This window comes from Etheostoma spectabile, chromosome 3 (genome assembly GCF_008692095.1).
Source record: "Etheostoma spectabile isolate EspeVRDwgs_2016 chromosome 3, UIUC_Espe_1.0, whole genome shotgun sequence".
Taxonomy (NCBI): Eukaryota; Metazoa; Chordata; class Actinopteri; order Perciformes; family Percidae; genus Etheostoma; species Etheostoma spectabile.
The window spans coordinates 20,423,401-20,449,039 of NC_045735.1; the positions used below are offsets into that span (position 1 = coordinate 20,423,401).

Below are 25,639 nucleotides of genomic sequence, written 5' to 3' on the forward strand. Positions count from 1 at the left end.
ACAATCTTCATTTGATTTTACTTTTGAATCACTGTAATGTTCGCATTAATAATGAGTTGTAAGCTCATTCAAGGTGTCCGTGTAAATCCGTCCTCCCGTTTAGACGTGTTTCCCTTAAATGTCCAGTAGAGGTCCCTCTCATCCCAGATCAGTGAGCACTGAGTTTGTGTCAGTGCATATGAGTAGTATTCGTGATTGTTGAACATAAACATCTTCATAAGCATCACTGACACTGTTTATCAATTGTCCGAAATAGTTATTTAGACCCCTTCACAGGTTAGTAGACTTTGATTGATTGTGAAGATGATTTCTTAAAATGTCTTGTTTTGTCTTTTTGACATTGCAGTAAGATGAACAATGAGTGCATACAAACGTTATATCATTTTGATAGTTTTATTAAAAAAATGATGTATCTTGTACTTGACTGCACCATCCAGTACCCTTAAGCAGGTATGATCAAGTCAAACCTTAAGTCATTCTTTTCACAACCATGGGAGGTCAAAGTTGAATAAAATTACACCCATTCCAAAATGGCAATCCAGAAGCAAAGTAAAACCAGCTTACACTTTAGTACCATGTGTACTACAGGAAACTTGACACAGTGAAAGAATCAATATATAGGATATTAACATATGTACTATTTAGCCCTTCACACATATACAATATATACATCTTGTATGCTTGGTCAGTATATTCACACACGTATATACACACATTTGAGTCTACATCATAATAATTATAGCTTTAAATCTGAAATGAATAACAGCTTCCCAGAAGCGCTTAAGAGCTTAAATGTCCTAGACATTGTAGATAAAAGTAATACAATAATATTAAAGATAATAATAATAATAATATACAGGTTTAGCAACATCAAGGTCAATACAATCCTAAAGCTGAGGACATTGGCAGGATGATTAATTTCCCATTGCGTAATTATGCTCAGCACCTTTAAGATGTCCTCTAGTCATTGTGCAAGTACAGAGGAGCTCAACATCATTTTCAGAGCATTTCTACTCTGGAAATAAACCCGGAATAAACTGTGCTTTAGTTCTGGGGTCCTGTCTATGCTTTGTGTCTGCCTGTTAGCAGTGACTCAAAGGCTCAATCTTGATCTCAAGGCTGAGCAGACACAAAGAGGTTCAGATTTTGGTCTCTGGGCCGGCTGTGATTAATGGCTGAAAGGAGTTGCGGATCCGGGCAGCTTCTGCGGCACAAAGGTGACCATAGGCTTTGTTGTACCAGTCTGGAGTCCTTCCCCTGAAATCAAAACAGTATATTTAATATAATATGACGTGCATGCATTTACAAGGAGCTTCAAACAGTTATCTTTAAAATGCACCTAATATCACATATAAAAATGCATTGATGTATTTTATGAGTAAGGGAAAAAGGGAAGGCAGGTTTATTTGTGCAGCACAATCAGCAATTGAAAGTTCTTTACATAAAACATTAAAGAGCAGTTAAAAACATCCGTTAAAGAGAATATGAAAACAGTTAGGTATGAAATACAAAAATAAAAGTTACAGTGCTGTGTAAGAAATTAGCCATTATTAAGAAATTGAACAATGAACGATTCCTTAAAAAGGCAGCGTTGAAAAGAAAAGTCTTTAGCCTGGATTTAAATTAGAATTGAGAGTTGCAGTGAAAGTGCAGGTTTTTTTGGGAGTTTGTTCCAGATGCATTAAATCTGAACTCTGCTTCTCCCTAGAGTTGGGAAATATATTGATATTATACTGATATCAAGATATGAGACTAGATATTGTCTTAGATTTTTTCGTAATATTGTAGTATTCCATAAGTGGTGTCTTCTCCTGGTTTTAAATGCTACATCAAAGCTGTCATTTCCTGAACTAACCAGACTGTTGTAACTATTCTATTATTTACCTTTACCCACTTAGTCATTATATCCACATTAGCACCAATAGTCAACACTACAATATTGTTGCTAATATCAATATTGATGTGTTGATCAGAAATGTATTTTTGCCCTAAACTGTTCAGTGCTTTAAGAATAAGAACAATTGCTAAAAGAGTTAGTGAGAAAATCTTTTAATAGGATGCTTGTGGAACTTACTTCAAGTCCACTCTGCAGATGTGAGTTAGTCGGGACTTTCCAGAGCCACAGGGCTCTAGCAGGTAGTTAGACTCCAGGACTATAGCTCGTACCCCTCCAACAGGAGGACAATCCTGGTGCTCTATAGACACAGAAACCAGGGAGCAGGCGCCTTTGGGTAAGTCTGTCCTCCATGACCTTCAATAAACAGAAAGAGTTTGAGTATGTGCGTTAGTAGAAAAGACATAATGGCAACTTCCAAACAAAGAATGACATGTGGCATCCCACAAAAGGGGAAATTGTTTGCCTGGGAAGCACACCCTGAAGAAGGCTGGCTGTGCCGCTACGCGTGGGTGGCTTCTCCCTATGGCTTTTAAATTTTCTATTATGAAATAGCCAGTAAAAGATAAGCTTTTTAAATAATTTTGAAGAAGAGAGCCTTGGATTTCCTACACTTAATGGAATTCCCGACCCCAAAAAGCATCTTCAAACATCTGAACTTCCTGAGCACCCTGGACTTTTTTTTGTCTTTCAACGAGTCACATGTGTTTTCTCTGTATCACCACTCACCTGAGTACTACAAAGTCCCTGCTGGGATGAGGGGGCATACGATTGAGGACATACTGAAACACCTCCGTCTGCTTGTCCAGCGTCTCACACACTTTCCACTGCAGCAGGTCCACATCCCACAGGTGGCGCTCTCGTAGCACACGGTTCAACACTACAGATGGTGGTGCTTCCACCTCCACAGACACTCGCCACCGTCTCAGAGGGTTGCCGTCTCCCACCTGAACGGGACACACAAACACCATCATGTTCACCTGTGGATCTGAAACCAAGATCCGCGTTTGAGTTGATTCCGACCTTGGCCCTTTGCTACATGTTATTCCCCCCCTCTCTCCCCTTTCAAGACCTCTCAGCTATCCTATCAAATAAAGGCCCGATGTCCAAAGTCAGAATGTCTGCCGAGGAAGAGGTTAGTCTTCAACTTTTGATGCTGTAAATGTAAAATATTAGCCACATAAAGTTAGCAGCACTCTGTTAGCATCATTTTGCTAGCCTTAGATTGGTTTCCTGTATCTTGTGCGCAACAGTGAAAAACAGGGAAAAAAAAGATCCCCCATGTCCCTTTAGGGAGTTGATAAGTAACATTGCGATTATGTTCTATCATATACAAAACAATGACGATGCACTATCAAAGGAAGAACACCAACCTTCTTGTAGAAGAGCTCTGTGTTATCAGAGCTGCTGCAGGACACCCAGTATTTGGACTTTTCCCGGGCCTCTTTAAGCGTGTTCTGAAGTCTACTCTCCATATGAATTTGGCACGTTCCATCACCATCTTCCAGCTGCTTGCACAGATCCTCAATTGTTGGTGCATGCAAGTCAGCCTCCACGTAGGAATTACGCGACTGAGTAACCATCTCATGAGGGATCTAATGGGTGTATAAAAGCATGAGGTAGGATTCACAGCAAATAAACACAGAGGGAGGCATGTGGATTTTGCACCCAGGCTTGAAATTCTTGCATCATCTCTAACCACAGGTCGTTGTACCTCAAAGAGACGGTTGCACTCTATGATCATGTGAGCTAGGCCCTGTGTCGCTGCTAAGTTTTCATTCAGATCCTTCTGGTCTGGTCTGCCAGTGGCATACTTCTTCTGCATGGCCCTGGGGATTAGATGGAGAGAAAACCTATTAGGTCAACGGTGTCCCTGGGTCAACGTCCCCACAGTATATAAACCCTTCCTCCACTCTGCAGGAAAGCTCTTTGATCCCTTTAGCAACAATTTCAACATGGTAAATTAGAGAGCTTTGCTTTGTTTGTACACAGCATGATCTCATAAAACACTGAGCTTTAAAAAGAGTGCCATGTCCTTTCAGAAGTGGCCCAGAAAGAGAGTAATCAACTGCACCCCCGAGGGCTGAGAAAACTCTGTAACCCATTTTATGTGACTTTATGGAGTAATAGGTGAAAATAATCACGCAGGAGTTAATAGAAAGCATGTATGTCTTGTTCATTAGTTTTTCAGGCAAATATATGCCAAGCTAACTGTAACACTAGAACCCAAGGGTAAAAAAGTACCTTGGTGAGAGATTGTCTTTCTTGAGTATGTTGAGATGAAAGAGGGAGGGGGCTAGACACACAGCAATGTTCATGGGTGTCATCTGGTTCTCCTCCACAGAGGAAGTGACATCGCTGAGGAAACAGAGCAGTGTCTGCAGCACCTCCCGGTTTTCATCTGACATCAACATGATGGCTGCCTGGACTGCTTGCAACCTTTGGTCCTTGGGCACATCTGCACATGTAAGAGAATGGATTTCTATTATTTCTGCTTAACAAACATAGTGATAGGAGAGAGAAAAGCAATCATGAACTGTCAAAGGTGATTTACTAGATTTGAAATTGCATCCTCACGCAGCCACATGTACTCTGGTGCGATTTTACAGTGCTCCCCAAGGTAAAACAAACCAAGTCAGACAATTACAATTAAAAGCTGACATGGGACAAAAGACAAGCAAAAATAAATCAATGTCCGTACATTGGTAGATATGGAGGAAGGTCTCCCCCAGCTTGCTGGTAAGCAGAGGCTCAGGTAGATCCCTGAAAAACTGCTTCACCATGTCAGCCACATCATAGGCAGACTGATCCTCATAGTTCACATTGTCTGGGGAGTTCTCATTCATCTGCCTAAGAGCTTGAATTCGAGACTTCACCCCTGATTTCCGAAAGAGACCCACCTGGAAGCAAAACACAAGTGTTAATGTTAACTTGAAAGCCGGCAGCATTATGTAACTACATTGTACAGCAGTTCCCCTCACTGTACCAGTATTATACTACTATTGTATCTGCCTACAACCTGTGTCAGTCATTGTGAAGTGAAACCTTAGACCACATTATACACATTAGACTGAGCCATTTGTTACTGCACCAGGGGCGGAGCAAGAGGGTGGCTTCTGGGGCTTCTGTTGTTTCTGTTAACTCTAATGCTAACTTCCTACACTACTGTTGTAGTTTCAGAATCATAAAGACAGTTAGCAATTAGATATAAAACAGCATGTAGCCTCTACAGGATGATTATCTTGGCAACTATCATGTTTTTCCCAAATGATTTACACATTTTTATGCATTTTCTTTTCAAATGGTTTGAAAAACTGCATATGGCTGCTGTAAATGCTACATAGCCCCCTAATGTTAGCAACTTCTGGCTCCGCCGCTGTACAGCACATATGAAAATGCAAGTCAAATGCAACCTGAGAGCGTGATGTGATGTGTACTGCGGCTGACCTGGTCAAGACACTGGCTCCTCAGGTAGCGCAGGGCCTGCTGCAAGCCGAGGGGCAACGGCTGTCCAGAGCGCTGCACATGCACTATGAGAGGCACTCCGAACACGTTCTTATCCTTATATTCTGGTACCTTCATTCTCTTCATAAACTTTGGCACAGACCTAAGAGAGACATCAACACAACATCTTTGACACCTTACTCGGCTGGCTAAATATGAGACTATGCTGACGTAATACTAGACACGATATACAGTATATAGTCATATTACTTAATGTGAAATAGTTTGTGAGCCAAAAGGGAATCTGTTTGCAGGAATTCATTAAGACCTAATCATACCACGGACACAGATAACTGTAGTACTATAATAGTTTGAGTAAATACAGTTATGTCCATACATTTCTTTGAACAGAAGCAGTTCAAAGAAATAAAATGTGCTTTTATTAATAAAGAAACAATGTAATTTATCATGAAGCACACCAAAAGTATTATGTAGAGAAAGTGGATCTTACCAGGTCCAGCCATGCTTGTTGGACATGGAGTACTTCTCCATGATTGCAGTAAGGCGCAGCAGAGAAAACTTCTGCAACAAACTCAGCTGGCCTGCTGACTGGTTGGTGATCTGCAGGGACGCCACTGAGTGACTTAGGCGATGAGATATCTGAAAGCTGGGCCATCGTAACCTAATGAAAAACAAAACAGCAATGAAAAAGAAAATCATTTTTGTTTTGTTCATGGAAGACTTAAACCAGTGTAGTGTAGTTTCAGTAATTTTAACACACGTCCGTGAGTCTTACCGATTAGGTCTTGTGAGCGAAGCACCTACTCCGGAGTCCCTCCTTTCCCTGATCAATGTAGATTCTGTCTCAGCGAGTGATACTCGGTCTCTGTCCCCGTAACTTGGTGTGGTCTGGCTTTCTGTGACCGAATTTCCCTCAAAGTCCAATGTGATCTGACTAGAGGACTGAAGGCCTACAGTATGCTCCCTCCTGCCATCAAACTGTGCCAGCCCTTCTCCGACAGGCAACACATTCTTAGACCAGTGGTCCACTATCTGCTGTAGACCATTGACATGTAGCAAGATGTCGTCCAAGTGAGGAAACAAGTCCTCTTTCTCCAGGTCTATCAGGTCTCCGGTGCTGGCATACAGATGCGAGCCAGGAACATTATCGTACACACTGATGCGGCTTCCTCTGGAACAGCACTGGGTGACAGGCCTGGATTCCTTCCTGCATGAAATAAGATGGGAATCTAGGTGCATGCTGCCTGTGTGCCAGTTGATAGAGGCTCCATTGGTTGGGGACAGGCTCTCTATGGACAGTGCTTTGGGGAAGGTTCCTGGCTTGTGGTCTTTTGGTATGTGGACCACCAGGTCTTCATAGGAGCAGAATTCATTCCTGCGGTTTTGTTCCGCGACTTTATTCACTTGGGTGCCCGAGAAGATGTCTACGTCCTCTAAATACATACCGCTGCGCTTGTAGTCAGCCCGGTGAGGCTTACGTTCTTTCAGGCTGGGTGTGCTGACAGCGCTGCCACTAGAATGGCTGCTACCCTCACTCCCGGACTGGGACGGCAGAACTTTTTTGGACGGTATTTCTTGAGCCCCAACATCTCCATTTATGATCTGGACGCACTGCAGCGTCTTCAGTGCCTTTGCCTCCTGCTGCAACACTGGAGCGCTTATAACCAACGTCTTACGACCCCTTCCCAGAGTTCCTCGGGAGCGCAGTGTCTCCATGCGCCTCAGGAAGTCTTTGGCACGGATTCGGCTCGTCTTGCCGTGCTTATCGGGTAGTGAGCCGTAGTGATCAATTTCTTTGGGGATGTGGGGCATCGTGAGAGAAGTGGAATCAGGCATTGCTGCAGAATCGGAGCCTATGTGGTTGGAGCAGTCAGAGTCCTCGGTGCTGAGGCCCCTGTGGCCGCTGCCACCGCTGCTCTCACTGTGCAAAGAAGAGATCTCCGGCTCGCTGAGGTCCGTTAGAACACTCTCGCTGCTGGTGGTGGTTCTCAGAGGCACGCTGTATCTGCAGGGCTGACCCTCTTCGTGGTTTCCCAGCAGACAGTCGATGTCCTGTAGCCTCGACCAACGCCGGCTGCTCCACTCAAAGGTCCATTTGTCACTGATAGCAAACAGGTCTTCTTCATCAGAGTCTTCACTCTGGGGAAAAATAGATTATGTTACATCAGTTACTTTGGCTAACATAATTTCACTTGGCATTTTTAATCTTCTTTGTAGTAATGAACGTTTCTATTTGGGGCGCTCAAAAGGGATCTTCACAACTACCCAATTAGATAATAAGAAAGAAAATTATATTAAAATATCATGCATACACATGGAATGATTGAAATTGACATGAAAATAACCTAGACAGTCTATGCATATTTTCCACATTTTTCAATAAAAGATAATTTGCAAATTTTTCCTCCTTGTTTTGTGATTAAAAAACATATTCAAACATCAGCTGGCTTGCAAGGTAAGGTAAGGTATATATAGCATCACACTTTATCAGTCACAAATAACAGTTACATAGGAATAGCAGGAAATGGCTGGAGGATGTGTCTGCTCAGAATTCATTACATTACACAATCAGCCAACAATGATATAACAGCAGACAAATGATTCCCTTGAAGACGTTTCCATAAATAGACCAAGGCAGGAAAAACAATTCCATAAGCCAGCAGGCTACATTCCAAAGTGGGGACAGATAAAAAGCTATCCTACTAAATAGGCATGAATACAACAATGGTGCAATCTTAAATATCTTAATCTCTAGGTTAAAGGGATGAAACCAGACTATAATTAGGTTGGTGCAGGAAGCAACTGCTTAACTTAAGGCAATCTTTGTTGGAAAATACCATTTCTTACAAAGGCATTGACGTTTGTCATCTATTTCTTGCCAACTTCAAATGAAAACTGTGATATTTGAGTCGAGTAATGAAGCTTTCTGAGGTGTAAGAAACCAACAAACCCTCAGAGTTCATACAAATGGTTATGTTTAAAAAAAAAAATCTATGCACTGAAGAAAACATGAGACCCACGCAAGCCTAAACTCTTGGCTTTAAAACATATTTGTTTTACCAAATCAATCATCAACGGTCTGGGGGCTGTGTTTTTGCAAAATGCATATAGTGTAGTATCCCACTTGTTATAAAGTTGCACTTTTCATGCGCCTTAAAAGTGAAAGTGAAACTGCAGAAGCAAAGCTCGTAACATAGAGTCGACACTTACTTTCTTCTTCGGAAGGTTCACGTCAAGTTTCATAGAGGCACACTTGTTCAAGGTGTTGAGTCGCCTGAGGATAAAAACAAAGAGGATAAAACATAAGAATAGCTTCCTAATGACCACTTTAGAAATGAATCCCATTCTGTTTGCTAGTTAAGTGGTTACCAAATGAGAGTCTGGTCTGGATGTCCAACCAGACCCAGAGGGAAATTCAGTTTGCCCACGCCACAGTATCCTAAACCTAATGAACACCGGTAATTGCTGGATGCTCTGTTCTCTTTCTCTCAGCACTGGATGTAAGTGATTGTGGCTTGAAAGGTGGTGTGCAGTAGTTTGAAGAAAGGTTAACCAATGGATGAGCCAGATTTCTGTTCTAATCAAGCCTGGTTTATTCAATAAAGTCATATGTAGATCTTAATCTACCGATGCACCAGTCCTTCTGAGGGGTGATTTCAGTTGCATCCTACAAAACATTTTGCTGGGCTCAACAACATGAAAGCTTTGCCTTGGAAACACTATTACAAATGCCCTGAACTCAGTTGTCAGGGAAGCAATGAAACTTTTTCAATATTTGGGATCAAACATACAGTATATGCCTTGTGCCATGTGCTTAGTGGTTAGAGGTTTTGTGGCTGTGCAAACTGGGATATATAAAGTAACAGAACTCAAAAATTGTGCACGAACCAACAAAAGCAATGGAGGAAAAGATGACGGCATCACAAAATACACTCCAGCTCACTGTGCCTTGGCTTCAGACAAAAAGAAACTCATTTGTGGTATGATAATCACATGCTTTAACAGCTCCAGATATTGCTAACAGCCTTGACAGTATTGTTCTGTGACAGTAAATGGCTTCAGATGGAAGCTGGAACTATCCCACAGTGCTGGAGATGATAGGGGTTAGCCAAACACAAAGTTCTCATGATTGTTACTGTAGATAGTGGGACCCAAATGAAGAGAGGATATCTAAGTTGGGGGCCCTTTATTCCACAGGCCTATAGAGCTTTGACTGTGGTTGTTAAAATAGGAGGCAGCTTAGCCAGGGATCAGAGAGAGCACTCACATACATGAAATATCTATCACTTTCAGCTCAAAGACACCCACAGTATGTAGGGTGGTATTTATTCTTTGCACACTAGACTGGGGTGGCGTAACTGACAACACAGCCATCCCTATGTTACCATAGAGATGCTGGGAAGTCATGGACAAAATCACATTGGAGGTGGAACTGTTTCCAATTGTCTTCCATTTATCCCGTGGCTAGTTTGGAATTTAGATGAGTTGCTTTAGGGTTGTTTAGAGTCACAGCATATTGAGCTGTGTGAGGCAACCCCTCCTGCTCCTCCGGCTTCCCCCTCGGGATGGTTGTCACGGTTACTGTGGTAACTCAAGTGCTGTTTTCATCTCGGCTTGAAAACGTCCATGAGCCATCTTGCCCAACAACGGAGTGACAAGGAGCCACCAGTTGTTGGCTGTACTTCTATATTCTTAATAATATTTGGAAAATGTGACAAAAAAACACATAATTAATATTTCTCATGCAGTTATGCTGCTACCCACAATGCTCATGCTGTTGCAGATAATAATAGCGTAGTATTGCAATATCTTCCGTGGCAATACTGCATTGATGCACGGCCACCAAGTAACGATCTTTTGCACATGAGAATGTCACTTTTTAGTAGAGCACGACCAATGAAGGATTTTTAAGGCCAATACCGATACAAATATTTTGTTTTTTAAAAATCTGATATTCCGATATATCGGCCGATATATATTTGAAAAAAAAAAATCCAGAAACGCGTACCAAAACAAACAGATATCCCTAACATTAGCTATTTAAGGGTTCTCACTAAAACAATACGATAATAATTTGTTTTCTTGTCACAACAGAACACAGAAACATTAAAATATATTAAAGTTCTGATAAATAAAATGTATAAAAATACAAACTTAAGATATCTAAATTAGTTTGTACAAAAACACAGTAACAAAAATTTGTAGAATAATAGAGTGTTGCCAACAGGGACGTTGTAGAGCGCCATCTGGTGGACAAACTATGCAACGCCAACACTCATAACATGGTTTACCGTCCGTTTTATTGTATTTTTTAAATATCATTTTTTTATTTGTCATTATAAATGATTCTGATGAATGAATATTACAATTTTTATCGGCCATTATTAATGCCAATACCAGTAGATCGGGAAATGACTAATATCGGCTTGCCAATATATCAGTCAGGCTCTACTTTTTGGTAATAAATTAATAATAATAATAAATGATCAAATGAATTGCCTTTTTAGTCCACTATGGTGAAGTTGAGTTTTTTTCCTGCTAAGGTGAGCAGGGGCGGCCGTCAGCATGCATGACGAAGTAGGTCAAACATGGGGACACCATTTGAAGTTGGAAAAAAGGTAATAAATGTAATATATAATATCGCAATATGTTTCAAATCGCAATAATATCATGTAGTGACATAAGTATCCTCATCATTATTTAAATTATTTGCTTTGTTAGTGTAAGTTTTGTGAGTCAGTCCTGACAGATGAAGGTCTGACGGAGGTCTCTGTGGACTGATTTAATACATTCAAAAAATGGATCTTCCTTTCTTTATGAGATTCTTAATAGCAAAGATCAGAAAATAAAAATAATATAACATCTCATGTGAGATGTCTGTTTCTTCAAATTTCAAATATAGTCCAGTGCATATTTTTTTCAGGGTTTCAAGTCTCCAAGACTGTGTGTAAGGCTGTGTGTATGTTCATGTCTTTTTCCTGTTATACATGTATGTTTTGTTTCCTTGTGTGGATGTTTATGTCATTTGTGGTAATATTTCATGTATGTCTTTTGGTGTTATTCATCTTACGTATGTCTGTATGTATGTTTATGTCCTTTTTTATACGAGCTACCCAGGGAAGTAAAAAGAATTTCAGCCCTGAAAGTTTTATCGTATCATTCATCGGGGGCAAGGAAATGATTAGCGGCATTGACTCATGGATGTGTCGATGTCAATCAAAGGTCTGGTTACCTGCACAGAGGTTCCACAAGATCTTTGTCCAGAAAGTCATGATCTCTTTTCACAGGAGTAATGTCAATGGGGAACTGGGAATCTGAAGAAAAAAGCATAAGAATTAGAGAAAGTGGCAGTGTTGAAGTCTGATTTGATGTTTTCTACATTGAGTTCTTCTACAGACAGCGTTCATGGATTGAACAAATGGAAAGAAGGATCTGGAAAGGCACATTCTTTCCAGAAGTAGATTGAATGCTGGGAGACCATCAAACTTTTGTATGTGATGCTAATGAGATATGAGACATGGGCAGGCATTACGTCTTTCTCTGGGTATGGGCCTCTTCTTACATAACTTAAGAGACTGAATCCAGACGCTCTGAATCGAACATTCCTCCCGCATTCATGTAAAGTCGTTAACTTTTTATGAAAAGCAGAAGCAGTAGTGAACGCTAAGATCTCAACAAGGCTCGGCTTGTTCTTTAAGAAGGCAGACATTCAAACATTATGTCCTGATAACAGATTTCATCATTAGAGTCTTTTCTAATACATTAATCCCAAGCATCAGGATTGAAGCTCTGCACTCTGACAGTCATTATCGCTTGAGCTCAGTTAAAACTGTCAGAAATCATATATATGACATGTGTGGGTTGATGCCCAGTTCTATTTTTAATGTAAGATTTTGATATGAATAAAGGCTTTTTATTTTTTCAATTTAAGAAAAGTGCCTTGAACTTGTCTTCAGTGTGTGCTAGGCATGGAGTAATTAAATATAAGCTTCTACATCGTGTTTACTGGACAAAGGCTAGACTATGCCTTACTTATTAGATTAGATTAGATAATGCGTTATTTATCCCACATTGGGAAAATTCACTTGTTACAGCAGCAGTTTTTCCACAATAAAAACAAACCAACAAACAACAGGCAAACAACAGACAATGTGCACAAAGTACTGAATGAATCTAAAGTGGCATTATATAAAACGTATTGTAAAGTAATGTTAGTTGGCCACAGTACGAAAAATACTGCAGTGTAAGTAAGTGACGTGAAAGTAAATAGAATAATATGTAATTAAATAATACAGCAAAAGTACGTAACCCTAATATAAATGATATTGAAGTGTGACCATAATATAAATAATATTGAAAAAGTAAGTACTTGGAATGGAAAAATACAATAACAGATAATTATCCCAACACCGATCCAATTTGTAACAGACGTGGTCAACACCATGGCACTCATGGTTTTGGACATGTCTCTCTTTATATACATACTGGCAGTGGTGTAGTCTACGTAATACGCAGGTATACGCAGTAGTACATTATAACCAGTCAGGAACATTAGCTGAAGCAATATTTTAGTATTATTGTTTTTAAAATACTGTGAAAAACTATCAACACTGAGTATGAACTCTCTGAGAAGTAACGGTACACACATCTTCTTCGTAGCATCCATGTTTGTTGTTATGGTTACAATCGACATTGCGACTTTCCGACTTGAGAACACGTGAACACACCGAAGTCGGACTTCTGATCTCGGAAACTCGGACCATCCGAGGAGAACATGAATGCGCCAAAAGCACATGAAAAGCCTTGACATGAAGATCTGAGTGAGGAGAGCTCCTTTAAGCTCAGATAAAAAGCCTTTTTTCCCATAACTTCAGTCTTGAAGCACAGAAGACATGTTTATTTTGCAACCCTAGCTTGGAAAAGATTGGTCTGAAGATCTGACTGGAGCTCTGGCTCCAAAGCCTCCCGAGGACAGTTGTGTACTGTAAATGAGGCTCACTATGTAGCTCATGAATACATGGTTTTGTGTACAGTGTTAGGGACTTGGGTGACAGACCAGCTGACACTGTGTGCCATTATTCACCCATCACATTAAAACAAAGCCCACATTCAAGCACCAACAGTGTTTCATTTCACAACAGATATAAAAAGCTGAACTAAAAATGCAGCTCATTGCTGTTTATAACATAGCCCTTTTATCGGTGTGCTACTTCAATAATCTCTATCTTTTAACCAAACAACACCCCCAATTTGTGATGAGTGTGTGTGGGAGTTCACTGAGTGCATTTCTTACCTTCAAAGAGCTGCGCATACTGGGGAAATCCTGCCGCCCGCAGCCAGTCACACGCCTCTTTCGCCTCAATTTCTGAAACACAAGAAAGTGTGTGGATTAAAACAGGGATTACAAAATGAAACTCAACCACATTGAAGCTATAGTGCGTAGTTTCTGTCACCAACAACACTGTTGGCGCATCCACATGATACAAGCCATACAACGTGATCGCGCAGAGCCCCAACTCCTCCTCCACGCAGCTGCTAGTAGCCAAGGAGGACACGGAGGATTAAAAAAAGCATGGACTTTTCAGAAGAAGTGATTATCTTCACCCGAGCTACTGCGCGGGAAAGTTACCGGATGACACAATCATCATGTGATAAACATGTATTCCTGACTCAATTCTAATAAGTCACAGGTCAATTTGACCCGAGGGATACAAGAAGGTCTCGAAAGTGAAGACAATACAAGGGTTAAAGGTGCAGTAGATAAGATTAAAAAAAAAAAATTTATAAATTAAATTCTGTAATTTTCTGTCACATTTGCTGAGAGTGACCCTATTGTTGAGTAGAACTACATGAAGCTGGTAATTTAAAAAAACAATATTGCAATCCTACCTACAGCACCTTTAATTAGCTTTGTAGCAACTCATTTGGCAACGGCTTGAATGTAACAGACGTTTCTTAATATCAAAAACGTCCGCACTAAAGCTATAAGTTATTTTAATTTCAATAAAACCACCGATGCATCAGCCAAAGCAGGTTAAAAACCCCTCTGCACCCGGAATCCTACAAAAACAACAGGCTTCGGGATGGACAGACCTATTCTCCAGCAGTTATTCTGAGAGAGCGTGGCTGTGATGAAGACACTGCCGGTCAGTTTGTATTGGTGGAGGTATCCCAGCTCACTAAAATGAAACAACATGGGCCCGTATATAACCATGTCTTTTCACTTTAAAGACAACTTGAATGATATAACTAAGCCAAAGACTTTAAAAAGAAGGAAAAATAGGCGAAAGACAGCACCACACTGAGACACTATCGTGCATAAACCACGTGTTTAAAGAGATCTAACAACACAATTAAGAGAATGATACTAAACTATAACGGCTGGGAATCACAGAGTACCACACAATACAAGATACACGGCTACCGGTATCGATAATATCAGGATACAGCAATTCTGCAATAATATATATAGATGGCTGGGCGATGAAGAGAAAATCAAATATCACGATATTCTTGACCAAATATCTCAATGTCGATATTGCGACGATATTGTATGATTGACTATTGGTGCTTTAACAAAGTGTTATTTAAAAAATGAGATTTTTTGATAAACATTCTCCAGAAAATGTAATAACTTAGTGGGTAAAGGTAAATAATAGAACCGCTACAACAGTCTGGTAAATTCAGAAAAAACAGGTAAAGACAGCACTTACCATATTACAATCTATCCAAAATCTAAGACGATATCTAGTCTCATATCGCGATATCAAAACAACATTGATATATTGCCCATATATATATATATATATATATATATATATATATATATATACATATACATATATATTTAACACCAGCGTATTCTGATATTGCATGAAGAAGAACAATCTTTTTCCACATTGTTATTTTGTCCCACCGCTACTATAGATCAGGTTGAAAATAATCTTTCCCAGGGATCACTGGGACTCCTTCATAGAGTCCAAGCGATCCATCCCATTGACTTTTTCTGATAAAGAAACGAGGCCAGCAGTCTGGATCCCTAGCTGGTCCTCCTGAGCTAGCCGTCTGCAGGCCTCAGAGCCGCTGATGACAAGCAAAGGAAACAGACTGTTGGCACCTTTCCATTAATGCTAATAGAGTCGGGTGCCATTTACCGCCTCAGTGAGACATGCTGTCTGACACACCAGTGCTACAGTACACAATCTGCTTTACCTTAGAAAGCACATACTCAAATATGTTTAATAAATACAAAGCATCAGATTAAGCAAGAAGTTGGCAAACTTTATATTTCACCTACAATTTCTTACACCAGTAATGTCAAAATGACTCAATAAATATACTGTATGTTTCCTTCACTTTACTGTAATAACAGTAGAGCTGAAATGATTAGTCATAAATCGATCGACAGAAAATTATCAGGAATGATTTTCATAATTCGTTGATCATTTGTTTAGCGCTGCAAAGATTAATCGATTAGTTGTCAACTTTTAAATGAATTGCCAAATGTTTTGATAATTGATTAGTCGGTTTGAGTAATTTTTGAAGAGAAAAGTAAAAAATTCTTTGATTCCAGCTACTTAAATGTGAATATGTTCAAGTTTCTTCTCTCCTCTGTGACAGTAAACATTAATATCTTTGAGTTGTAGAAAGAAAACAAGACATTTGAGGACGTCATCTCAGGCTTTCGGGAAACACTGATCCACATTTTTTTACAATTTTCTGACATTTTATGGACCAACTAGACAACTAATACAGAAAATATTCAACAGATCAATCGACTATGAAAATAATAGTTAGTTGCAGCCCTGATTTTGTTGCCAAAATGCCCAAAAAAATCACTCTGTTCTGGTTACAAATGTGAATATATTCATGTTACCACAGTCCTCCATGATAATAAACTACATTTAAAGATAGCACTTCTGCCACTTAAAAAATAATTCCATTAAAAATTCAATTAATCCATAAATAGAAAAAAATTAATTAATGAATTGATGATAAAAATGTAAGTTTTAACCCTTAACAAAAAAAATCTAATTTCCATCATTAACTATCCAAAATCAGTCACTCTATAGCTACATTATCAAGAATTAGAAATCCCAATGTGGTAAATGACATGACTCATTTAACATAATATATAAGACAAAGACTTTGAATCTAACATGAAAATACTCTTACCAGTTCCAGTGCTTCTTTAAAACCCACCCAGCACATTCATTCCCTGTTGTCTGCTATTCTCATACACACAGCTGTGACTTAGCCAGCGTTCCACAATGCACATTTCAATAGTATATATATAAACATCACATCCAAGAAAAGTTACACATAAGCTGCACCTACGGATAACAAACTGCTCTCCCGCCATCGCACATCTGAGGTCTCGGTTCCACTCCCTGTCTGTGCCTGTCACACTACAGCTGAAACATGAGCCGCCGCCATTCATCACACAATACTGTGTAATTACAGCGACCGTAACCTTGCTACGAAGATACTGCTATCACCTGTTTTTCAAAAACTGTTGATCCAGGACTCACAGGCAAATCAATGAAAAGTGACTTTGGTTTTCTGACCAAAGACTGAATAAATATTAACAGTTCCCTGTGTCCTTGGATGACAGAAAAAGCTCCATTGTTTACCAGCAGTTGAGTCAACATGTGTTACGCTGCCAGGAGCCCCTCTGCTCTGTTCCCACCTGTATCACCAGGAGCTAAAGGCTTTCTGTGCAGCCAGGCCTCCCTCCCAGGTCGATAATATCAGGACTGTATTATTCAGCCACAGCCCATAGTGAGGGCGCTGCCAGGTCCTCATGTGTCCCACAGCCACAGGTTGGACCACTGGGAGCAAGTAACATGAGCTGGGAATTCCTCTCTGTTTGGCATTCAGTAACACGATACCGAGACATTCTGTCCTCTCATCCTCTCTCCAAGGAAATCTCTCGTGGATAAAAGGCTGGGTGGGCATCGTGCCAAAGAATGAGAACTTGTGTTTTGCTCTCTGCAACTCAGAGCTTTAAAACTGTGTACAGTATAAATTACAGTTGCACAAAGAGATGTCCCATTGTGACACAATGGCCCAGAACGTCAGAAGATGTCTAAGAGTAAAGTTTCTGTGGCGAGGGCGCCCTCATTTCTTTTACAATTCACTTAATGCAGCGTTCACTATCAAGAACATTGGTTATGCAATTCATTGCTGTGATATGACATGTTACAAAGTGCCGCAGGAAAAGATATGGCACACTAGGGCAGTGCTCAGGGCTGAGCAGACACCCACACTGCCAGGATTATGACAGTTTTACAGGCTCGCTCACATTCCACGCTTTCACAAAGATATTTACGGCCATCTACACGGGTAAAAAATGTCAGGCATTTGTCTGACGTTTTGTCCTGAGCTGTCCTGATTTGTCTGACAGCAAGGCGTCGTGATTAACAGTGATCCTCTGCCATTCCAACTCCTTTGGAAAGAAGACAACTACCAAATTCATTCGTTCAGGTTCATGGTGAATAAAAACAAGCCATCAGCAGCATTAAAGCACAGGCCTTAATATGTCTAACCACCAAAATCCTTCAATTACCTAACCCCATAGCTTATTTCCTGTAATACATTATTGTGTACTTACGGGATATTTTCATCATACAGCCAGAGTGGGTCATATATCCGTCTTAAGACTTAAGAGTGTCTCTCGACATGTCAGAGCATCTTCATTCCCACGCTGAGCCACATTCCTGCTTTCTCTCTGAACACAGCTTGTAGTATGAACTCCGCAGATCCTTCTTTCCCCTTTCTCTTTCCATCTACCCCCAACCTAACATGTGCCTGTCCCGATACTAAATCTCCCCTTCAACCCACCCCTTTCTGTGGCTGGCTCCCTAACATTCACCCCCCCCCCCCCCCATCTCCCTCCCACTTCAGCTTCTTGTGCCCGACCCTCCAGCTCTGCCCACGACAACTCGCTTTTATGCCCGACTCAGCACATTTTTTGGCAAAGATCTACGCTTCCTTCTGAATTCTGGGGCTCTCCTTTAATTTCAAGACGCTGTTTTTAAACGGGATGGATTTACCATTTCCTCATATGTCTCTTTGTTCCCAGTCGTTTTCGCCAGGTCGCCAGCTTTTACAGTCTTTCGCAATTTCATCCAAGAAGTGGATGTGTGTAAATGTTTCATTTAAACAAACAAAGGGGAAGTGTGTCTTTTTTCTGAAGAGTCCAGATGTTGTTCCAGCAGGTCAATGAAATGGAAAATCATGGCAGCGGAACTGGGGGGGAAAACCATGACATAAACCGTCAGCAATCAGCAGCGGTGAATCATGCTGAGGCACAAGACTCTGCACTAACATCATCGGGGTGATATAGTCGTCTGTTCCACCTCCGTCTCAGCCTCTTTGTCTGAGGCAAAATCAATGAATGAGCAGACTTGTGTGATCTGTGTCACCTGAGACAGCCACAGTGCTGCTGTGTCATTTCACATGAAACAAAGAATAACTTATACCCCTGTATATAGTTAATGAAAGAAACAACAAGTAATGAGCAACTGTAATTATAATTAATATATATATATATATATATATATATATAGTATTTTTTTGCACTTCATTAACACATCTAAAAGACACTGACAGATTTTTAGTTTCACCATCTCTCCAAGCGTACAATGTAAAATCCGAAATAAATATTTAACTAAAATAAGCATGTAAGCAAAACAATGTCAAAAATCTATGATGATGCATAAGGAAAACCTATTAGTTTAATTGTGTGGATAAAATAAGGGAGCACTTTAAATGACTGGGATTTGCCATGGGGCTATGATTACATAAGACATCATTTCCATTCCTTATTTCCTTACGCGTAATTACTATTCCATATGTAGCCTGTTTGTACTGCGCCCGCCGCTTTGTCACGTTTCTGCCATTTCCTCTTGTAAAACACAAGTCTTCGGAGCCACTGGGGCCAGGCCTGGGTAGCAAGCTGCAAGCACAGACAGAATGACGCAGGCAGTCCACTTTAGTCACCTTAACAAACCATTTAACAATAAATACACTCAGTAAGTATCTGAGCTTTAAAAGCACTCTAAAACAAACTGCTTAAATGTATAAGTACTAACAGTGGAGGCCGTTACAAATGTGTCCATTCCTCCCCCACACTGCACTGCTGCAGAGACGACTGAATGAATCAGCCAGACAAGCCAGCCGAATATATCAGTCAAAAAACACACGGGCTGTCACAGAGCGCTGAGATTGTTGAGATTGTCTGTATCAAAAACACCTGGAGAAAGACAGAGCGAGCCAGCAGAACGAAGAAAAAAAAATATTCCACTAGTGGGTTGGTTGGCTGGCAGAGAGGTGTCGTCACGCTGGGAGGCATAGAAGAGAGGCCTCTCTTCCCTTTTATGATGCTAATTGCATACAGACACCCACTCACAATGAGCAGTCAGTCTTACTGTAAAAGTAAGCTAAAACAGACAGCCAGTGGAAACACACTGTCTGCCCAAAAACCACAACATCTGATGTATCATGCCCAAAATAGCATGAAATTCCCCTCTGTCTCACAGTTTGTAAGTGTGCATAGGGGATCAAACAGGATGCACAAATAATCATGAACGAAAAGACGGACATAGAAGTAGGGGTGGGGGGGGGAAATTGATACAACGAAGTCTTGCGATATTTTCAGTGGCAATACTGTATCAATACACAGGTGCCAAGTATGGATATTTTATTATATACTTGGTAAGTTTGACAATCTTGACAATCCCATTTTCAGCAATACAATTGAAGAGATATGAACAAACAGAGAAATGTGTCTTTTTAGATAAAACAGATATTGATAAAATTTCCTTTTGGGGACATTATTTGAAATTGGGAAAAATTAGAGGTTGGAAATTAAGTTATACATTGCAATATATCGCAGAATATTGCATAATAATATCGTTTTGTGGCATAAGTAACGTGATTGTATTGCATTGGGAGGCGTCTGGTGACCCCCCCCCCCACCGAGAAGCAACATTATTGTTGGTCAAGGAGCCACAGGAGATCCGTTCTCTATTTGTGAGAGTGCAGGTCCTCTAAGGGGAATGCTGGCAATGCACAAGGTGGATTAATATTGCAGTGCCCCATGTAATTCACCCTAATGTTGTGGGAATAAAGCCTGCCTTTTTTTTCAAGATTGGGTTTTAATTAACAAAGCAACATGTCCCTCAGGCTCCAACATCCTCGGCACAATATGCCACAGTCGTCAGCATAACAGGAGGTGCCACTCGCTAATATCACAACACGTCTTCAGTTCACAGCTTCCCCGTCGTCCCCGGCAAGGTGTTGAGACACAGGACAATAGCCAAATCTAAGAATGATCTGTCTACGGAGGTGAGGAACATCACAGTGCCTTTGTGGATGTGACTTTGCTGGTGACGCAGTGATTGGCACATGAGCTGGCCGGCTCCGAAGGCCGAGTAATTACAGAGTGCCGGTGTTGAATCACCCAAGGACTTCCAGCCCCCTCATTTGATCCCGTGAGGCACACAGGGGACCTGTTATCCTGCAGTCGACATGGGATGCAGGTTTAAAATGATCAGCTCTAGGGCTGCGTTGCTAAGACACCAAAGTAAAATGTCCTCAATTACAAATGAGTTCGCAAATCCTGGGCCTGCTTTTGCCCTGTGGTCCACAGTGACCTGTGGAGAGATCCTTTCAGTGGACCACAGGTCTCCAGTAACAAGTGGATATATTCAAAGCAGACATCAATGCCTCCTGGAGGACGGGGGACTTGAGGGCAAACACAGTGCCAGCCCCGGTGATGGCGGTGCCAAGAAGACATTAGCATTCTGAAGCTGCGTAGGTAAGGGTTTCACAGACATCCAAGGTTCTTTAATTAAGAGTCTCTTCATACATCCCAGATCCGCCTTTTAAATATTGCACACAGAGCTGCAAAGATGAATCAATTAATTCTCAACTATAAAATAATTGGCAACTATTTTGACAATGGATTTATCGGTTTAAGTCATTTTTTTTATTAAAAGAAAGTACAAATTCTCTGATTCCAGCTTCGTAAATGTGAATATTTTCTGATTTCTTCTCTCCTCTGTGACAATAAACATGAATATCTTTGAGTTGTGGACAAAACAAGATATTTGAGGACGTCGTCTCGGGCTTTGGTAAACGCAGATCGACATTTCCAACATTTTATAGACCAAGCAACTGATTGATTTATCGAGAAAATGGTGGACAGATTAATAGACAATGCCCTTAATGGCACATATTATCTTAATTTGCTCTTCAGTTCTTCTTCTCATGTTAAAAGACAGATTACAGGTGACACCATGTCTGGTCTAAAGAATCTTAGTATTTTTTTTTTAATACTACTCTTAATTATATTTTTTACACTGTCCGCCCTTCACTTCAAAGCAGATATACACACTGACAGCAATAACATATTGATTCTGAAAGTAAATAACACCACGATGTGAGCCAGAGAGCTGCTGCTGTTGGCCTTTGCCAAAGCCTGCCGGGTCAAAAGTCATCTGGACTGTGTTTTTTTTTTCTCTTGAGGGTCTGTATTGAATTTAAACAAGAGCAGCACAGCTGTGGTAACACTCTCCTTCACCTCTGAAGGACACCCAGAGGGAAGGTTCTTTCATCTTCTGGGGTAACAGCCCATCAACTCTCTCTCTCTCTCTCTCTCTCTCTCTCTCTCTCTCTCTGCCTGTCTCTCTGTTCGTCTCTGTCTCTCTCAGGTCTGGAAATACCAGTCACAACAGTCAAATACCTACACTGTCATTCTCCCTTATCTCTGGACCCTGAGCAGTGTTTGGTAGTGGTAGTCTAATAATAAAAGCCAACGCGGATTCATTTCTTACACACAGTCCTGCCTGAGAACACAACGTTGTGACGGATCACTGCTTAAAAGAGGGTAAAAATGATGTGGGGACAGTATGGTCTTTGTCAACATTTTTAAAACTATGGAAAATCACTTTAAAGCTTCAGTAGGTAACTTTTGTAAAAATGTATTTTTTACATATTTGTTAAAACTGTCACTATGTCCTGACAGTAGAATATGAGACAGATAATCTGTGAAAAAATCAAGCTCCTGTGGCTCCTCTCTGTGCTCCTACTGCCACTTGCAGAAATACACCGCTCCCGGTCAAAAACAGCCAATCAGAGCGAGGAGGACTGTCTTAGCAGTGTCAATCACTCTCGTGTACGCGCTGCTCATACCCCTCCCCCGCAAAGCGCGTAACACCGTTCAAGCTCAAGATTGCTAGTGCACTGCAGCTGTGCTAATCGCGGAGAAATAACTTTTCAGGAAAACTGCCAATTTCTCGAGTGACACCTGCTCGGAAAACAAAGACGGGCAAACAGAAGAAGACCGATGACGAAAAGCGAGATAAAAAGAAAGAATTAAACCGAGCCCGAAATAAAACGAGGGTCAACATCATCGACGCGGCTTTTCAGAGGTGGAGGGAGCTACGCCTCCTGAAAGGATTCAACACGGATTCTGAGCTGGCGTTAGCCACATTTCTGCTTGACATGTAAGTGTCCCTGCTTGATTTGTTTCATTTTTTAAGAACTACACAACTAAGATATCGATGGTTACAGTTCACTTTCAGTACACTGGTGATAGCGCAAATCTCAGTTTACTCCGTAGCTTGTGGCACGGCAGGAATGTTGTAGCAGGTGAAGATTAACTTTACTTGCTAACTCCTTCACCCTCAGTACAAGTAATATTGTTTCGATACCTACATTTAGTAAGCCAAAATGTTTTTTTGTCGATCACAATAAATTAGGGCTGTCAAAATTAGCGCGATAATAACGAGTTAACGCAATCATACATTAATTCGATTAAGGAAAAATGTCGCAATTAACGCACGTTGTCTTTGACCCCTTGAAGTACCCGTATTGAGGTGTTTGCACAGGGCGCGCGACACTGATGAACAGTAGCTGTGCCGCCAAGTGGTAGTCTCATAGAAGGGTGTGCAGCCAGATTGAAAAGAATCAGCACAGAAGTTGAATTATGGAGAAAGAAGGGATAATGGATGGGAAGTTTATTTTCAAAACTTTGGCAGATAGTACACTTGACAAAACGAAAGTTATATGTAGCATTTGTCGAGCTGAGTTTAGTTATCACCGAAGTACATCCAGTCTGAGGTATCACTTGCAAGCCAAGCACACGGATCCCAGCGTAAGCTCTGCTTCTGGTAACGTACGACAAACTACACGTGACAGCCGTTTTAGAAGCAGATCGATGGATACGTCGACCTCCAGTAAACTGACCCAAGCTATAGCTAAATGGATAGCCACAGCATGCAGGCCAGTTTATATAGTGGAAGACGAAGGTCTCCGTGATATTATCCGGATTGCCTCCGGTGACCTCACGTACGAGATGCCATCCAGGGCCACAGTCAAGTCCAGGATACACGAGTGGTATGACACAGAGAACGCAAAACTAGCTACGAATTTGGACAACACAGCTTCTGTCGCGCTTACTGGTGACTATTGGACATCGCTAGGTAATCATAGCTATCTTGGAGTAACAGCTCATTACATCGATCAGGAGTGGAAGCATGCATTCACATGCATTGACTGTAATGAGAACTGATGAGAGGCATATGGCTGACGTATGCGCGAGTCATTTTATGGATGTGGCGGGTCAGTGGAACATTGAAGAGAAAGTGAGCACGCTGAACACAGACAGTGCTAGAAATATGATTGCAGCTTCGAAACAGCTACCATTCGAACACCTGCCGTGCACGGCTCATAGTAGTCCTATTCAACGCTCAGTCACAGTGTCTCTACAAAACAGTGCATTTGACGGTGCACTTGCTAAATGTCGCAAAGTGGTTGGCCACTTCAAACATAGCCCACCTAATACTGCTGAACTCAAGACACAGCAAGTTGAGATCAATTGGTCTAGTTTTTACTTATTAAGTACATTTGGTATGAATGACAATGTGTCATTACATTTGATAATCTCATTTAACTTCAATTGGAGTGGATTTGAAATAGAATTTTAAAAATGCGATTAATCGTGAGTTAACTCACCATTACTATGCGATTAATCAACTAAAAAATGTTAATCGTTTGACAGCCCTAGTTAAAATTCAAAAAGTGACATTTTCATGCCATGGGACCTTTAAGTTGTTTCCAAAAGCTGACATTACATGTGTTCCAAGTCACCAAACCACAGCTTTGGAGATAAATGGGAAAAGATTATCAATGAGTCATACAAATAGCGTTTCAGTGAAGGATTTTACAAATGCTCCCAGACCCAATCTGCAAAAATGATAGCACGCTGAATCTGGTCGGGTGTCACAGCCAAGAAGACAAACACTGGGCTGTGATGTGTGGGCTGCGTGGCCTCTGAACAAGCCAATGCTTCAAAGTTCAAACTGTTAGCGCTGTGGTGTTTTCATCCAACTCGTTACAGCGTCTCACTTTCACTCAGTTTAGAGAAAATTGTCTAACAACCACATGTTGATTCCCCAGAGTCTCTCAGCAAACAGCAAAAACCGAGTGTCGAGTGTACTACGGCTTCGCAGACTGGTGTCCTCTTGCTTCCGCTTTGGTCGCACCGACAGGACTCTTTGGCACATGACTTTCAGCAGTAGTGTCTTTTACTAGAAAAAAAAGACCTCTGACCCCAAACCTCTAGGGAAGGAGGGCATCTCTGCAATTCCCAGATCCCCAAGTACCTCCACTTTACTGCCAGCAACTCTGGACAGAGAAGAAATCACTCAGCAGAACTTTCTGTGAAATACATACTACGGTGACTTCCAAGGCACGACACACAAGCTAAACACTTCCAGACACTGGACTTCAGCCATGTTCCCACGCACATTTAAGTGTTTTGACAAGCATCTTGGAGGCCTTTGTGAAGGATTTGCTTTCTTTGGTGATAAAAACATCAACTTTGGCTTTCGGAGATTTCCTTTTTCATTTCATCCAGGCATACCTCCCCAAACCCCTGGACTATTTCCTCAACCCAGTGTTGATCTTTGTAGAGTAATCATTGTGCTAGTTGTTCAGTCGGGGTTATTCGGTCTATCCACAGATTGATAAATAACACAGTGCTGGATGACTAATGCAGGCTGGTCAGTGATAACACACATCAAGGGCTAGCTATCTGTGATGATATTCAACAGTTCTTCTCTCAGAAGAACACTGATTTGAATAGCCATTATTATCTACATGTTGTTTTTGGACCTCATTCCAAAATATATTTTTTATTAAACTGAGCTCCTCAGAGTTAATAATAGCGTGACAAATCTTCCCAGGAAGCATGCAAACAGAAAGACCGCC

The 25,639-nt window shown here is 41.0% G+C and overlaps 1 protein-coding gene across 8 annotated transcripts in view; it reads right to left on the reverse strand.

Annotated features, from left to right (window-relative positions):
• Window positions 1-381: 381 nt before the first annotated feature.
• The window catches only part of stard13b (StAR related lipid transfer domain containing 13b), a 97,519-nt gene continuing 72,261 nt past the window's right edge, over window positions 382-25,639 (reverse strand). For 5 of the 8 annotated variants that reach the window (XM_032502319.1, XM_032502309.1, XM_032502328.1 and 2 more), the window contains 13 exons: window positions 13,653-13,724; window positions 11,592-11,673; window positions 8,570-8,633; window positions 6,135-7,498; window positions 5,850-6,020; window positions 5,342-5,501; window positions 4,596-4,794; window positions 4,139-4,352; window positions 3,609-3,723; window positions 3,268-3,489; window positions 2,624-2,841; window positions 2,075-2,251; window positions 382-1,257 (listed from right to left, as the gene is read on the reverse strand). In XM_032502319.1, coding sequence (XP_032358210.1) covers window positions 1,140-1,257; window positions 2,075-2,251; window positions 2,624-2,841; window positions 3,268-3,489; window positions 3,609-3,723; window positions 4,139-4,352; window positions 4,596-4,794; window positions 5,342-5,501; window positions 5,850-6,020; window positions 6,135-7,498; window positions 8,570-8,633; window positions 11,592-11,673; window positions 13,653-13,724 — 3,176 coding nt within the window. In that variant the 3' untranslated portion in view covers window positions 382-1,139. Of the gene's footprint in view, window positions 1,258-2,074; window positions 2,252-2,623; window positions 2,842-3,267; window positions 3,490-3,608; window positions 3,724-4,138; window positions 4,353-4,595; window positions 4,795-5,341; window positions 5,502-5,849; window positions 6,021-6,134; window positions 7,499-8,569; window positions 8,634-11,591; window positions 11,674-13,652; window positions 13,725-16,534; window positions 16,921-17,972; window positions 18,231-25,639 lie in introns of those variants that run through there. The other 3 variants (XM_032502361.1, XM_032502352.1, XM_032502372.1) reach the window with 3 other exon arrangements.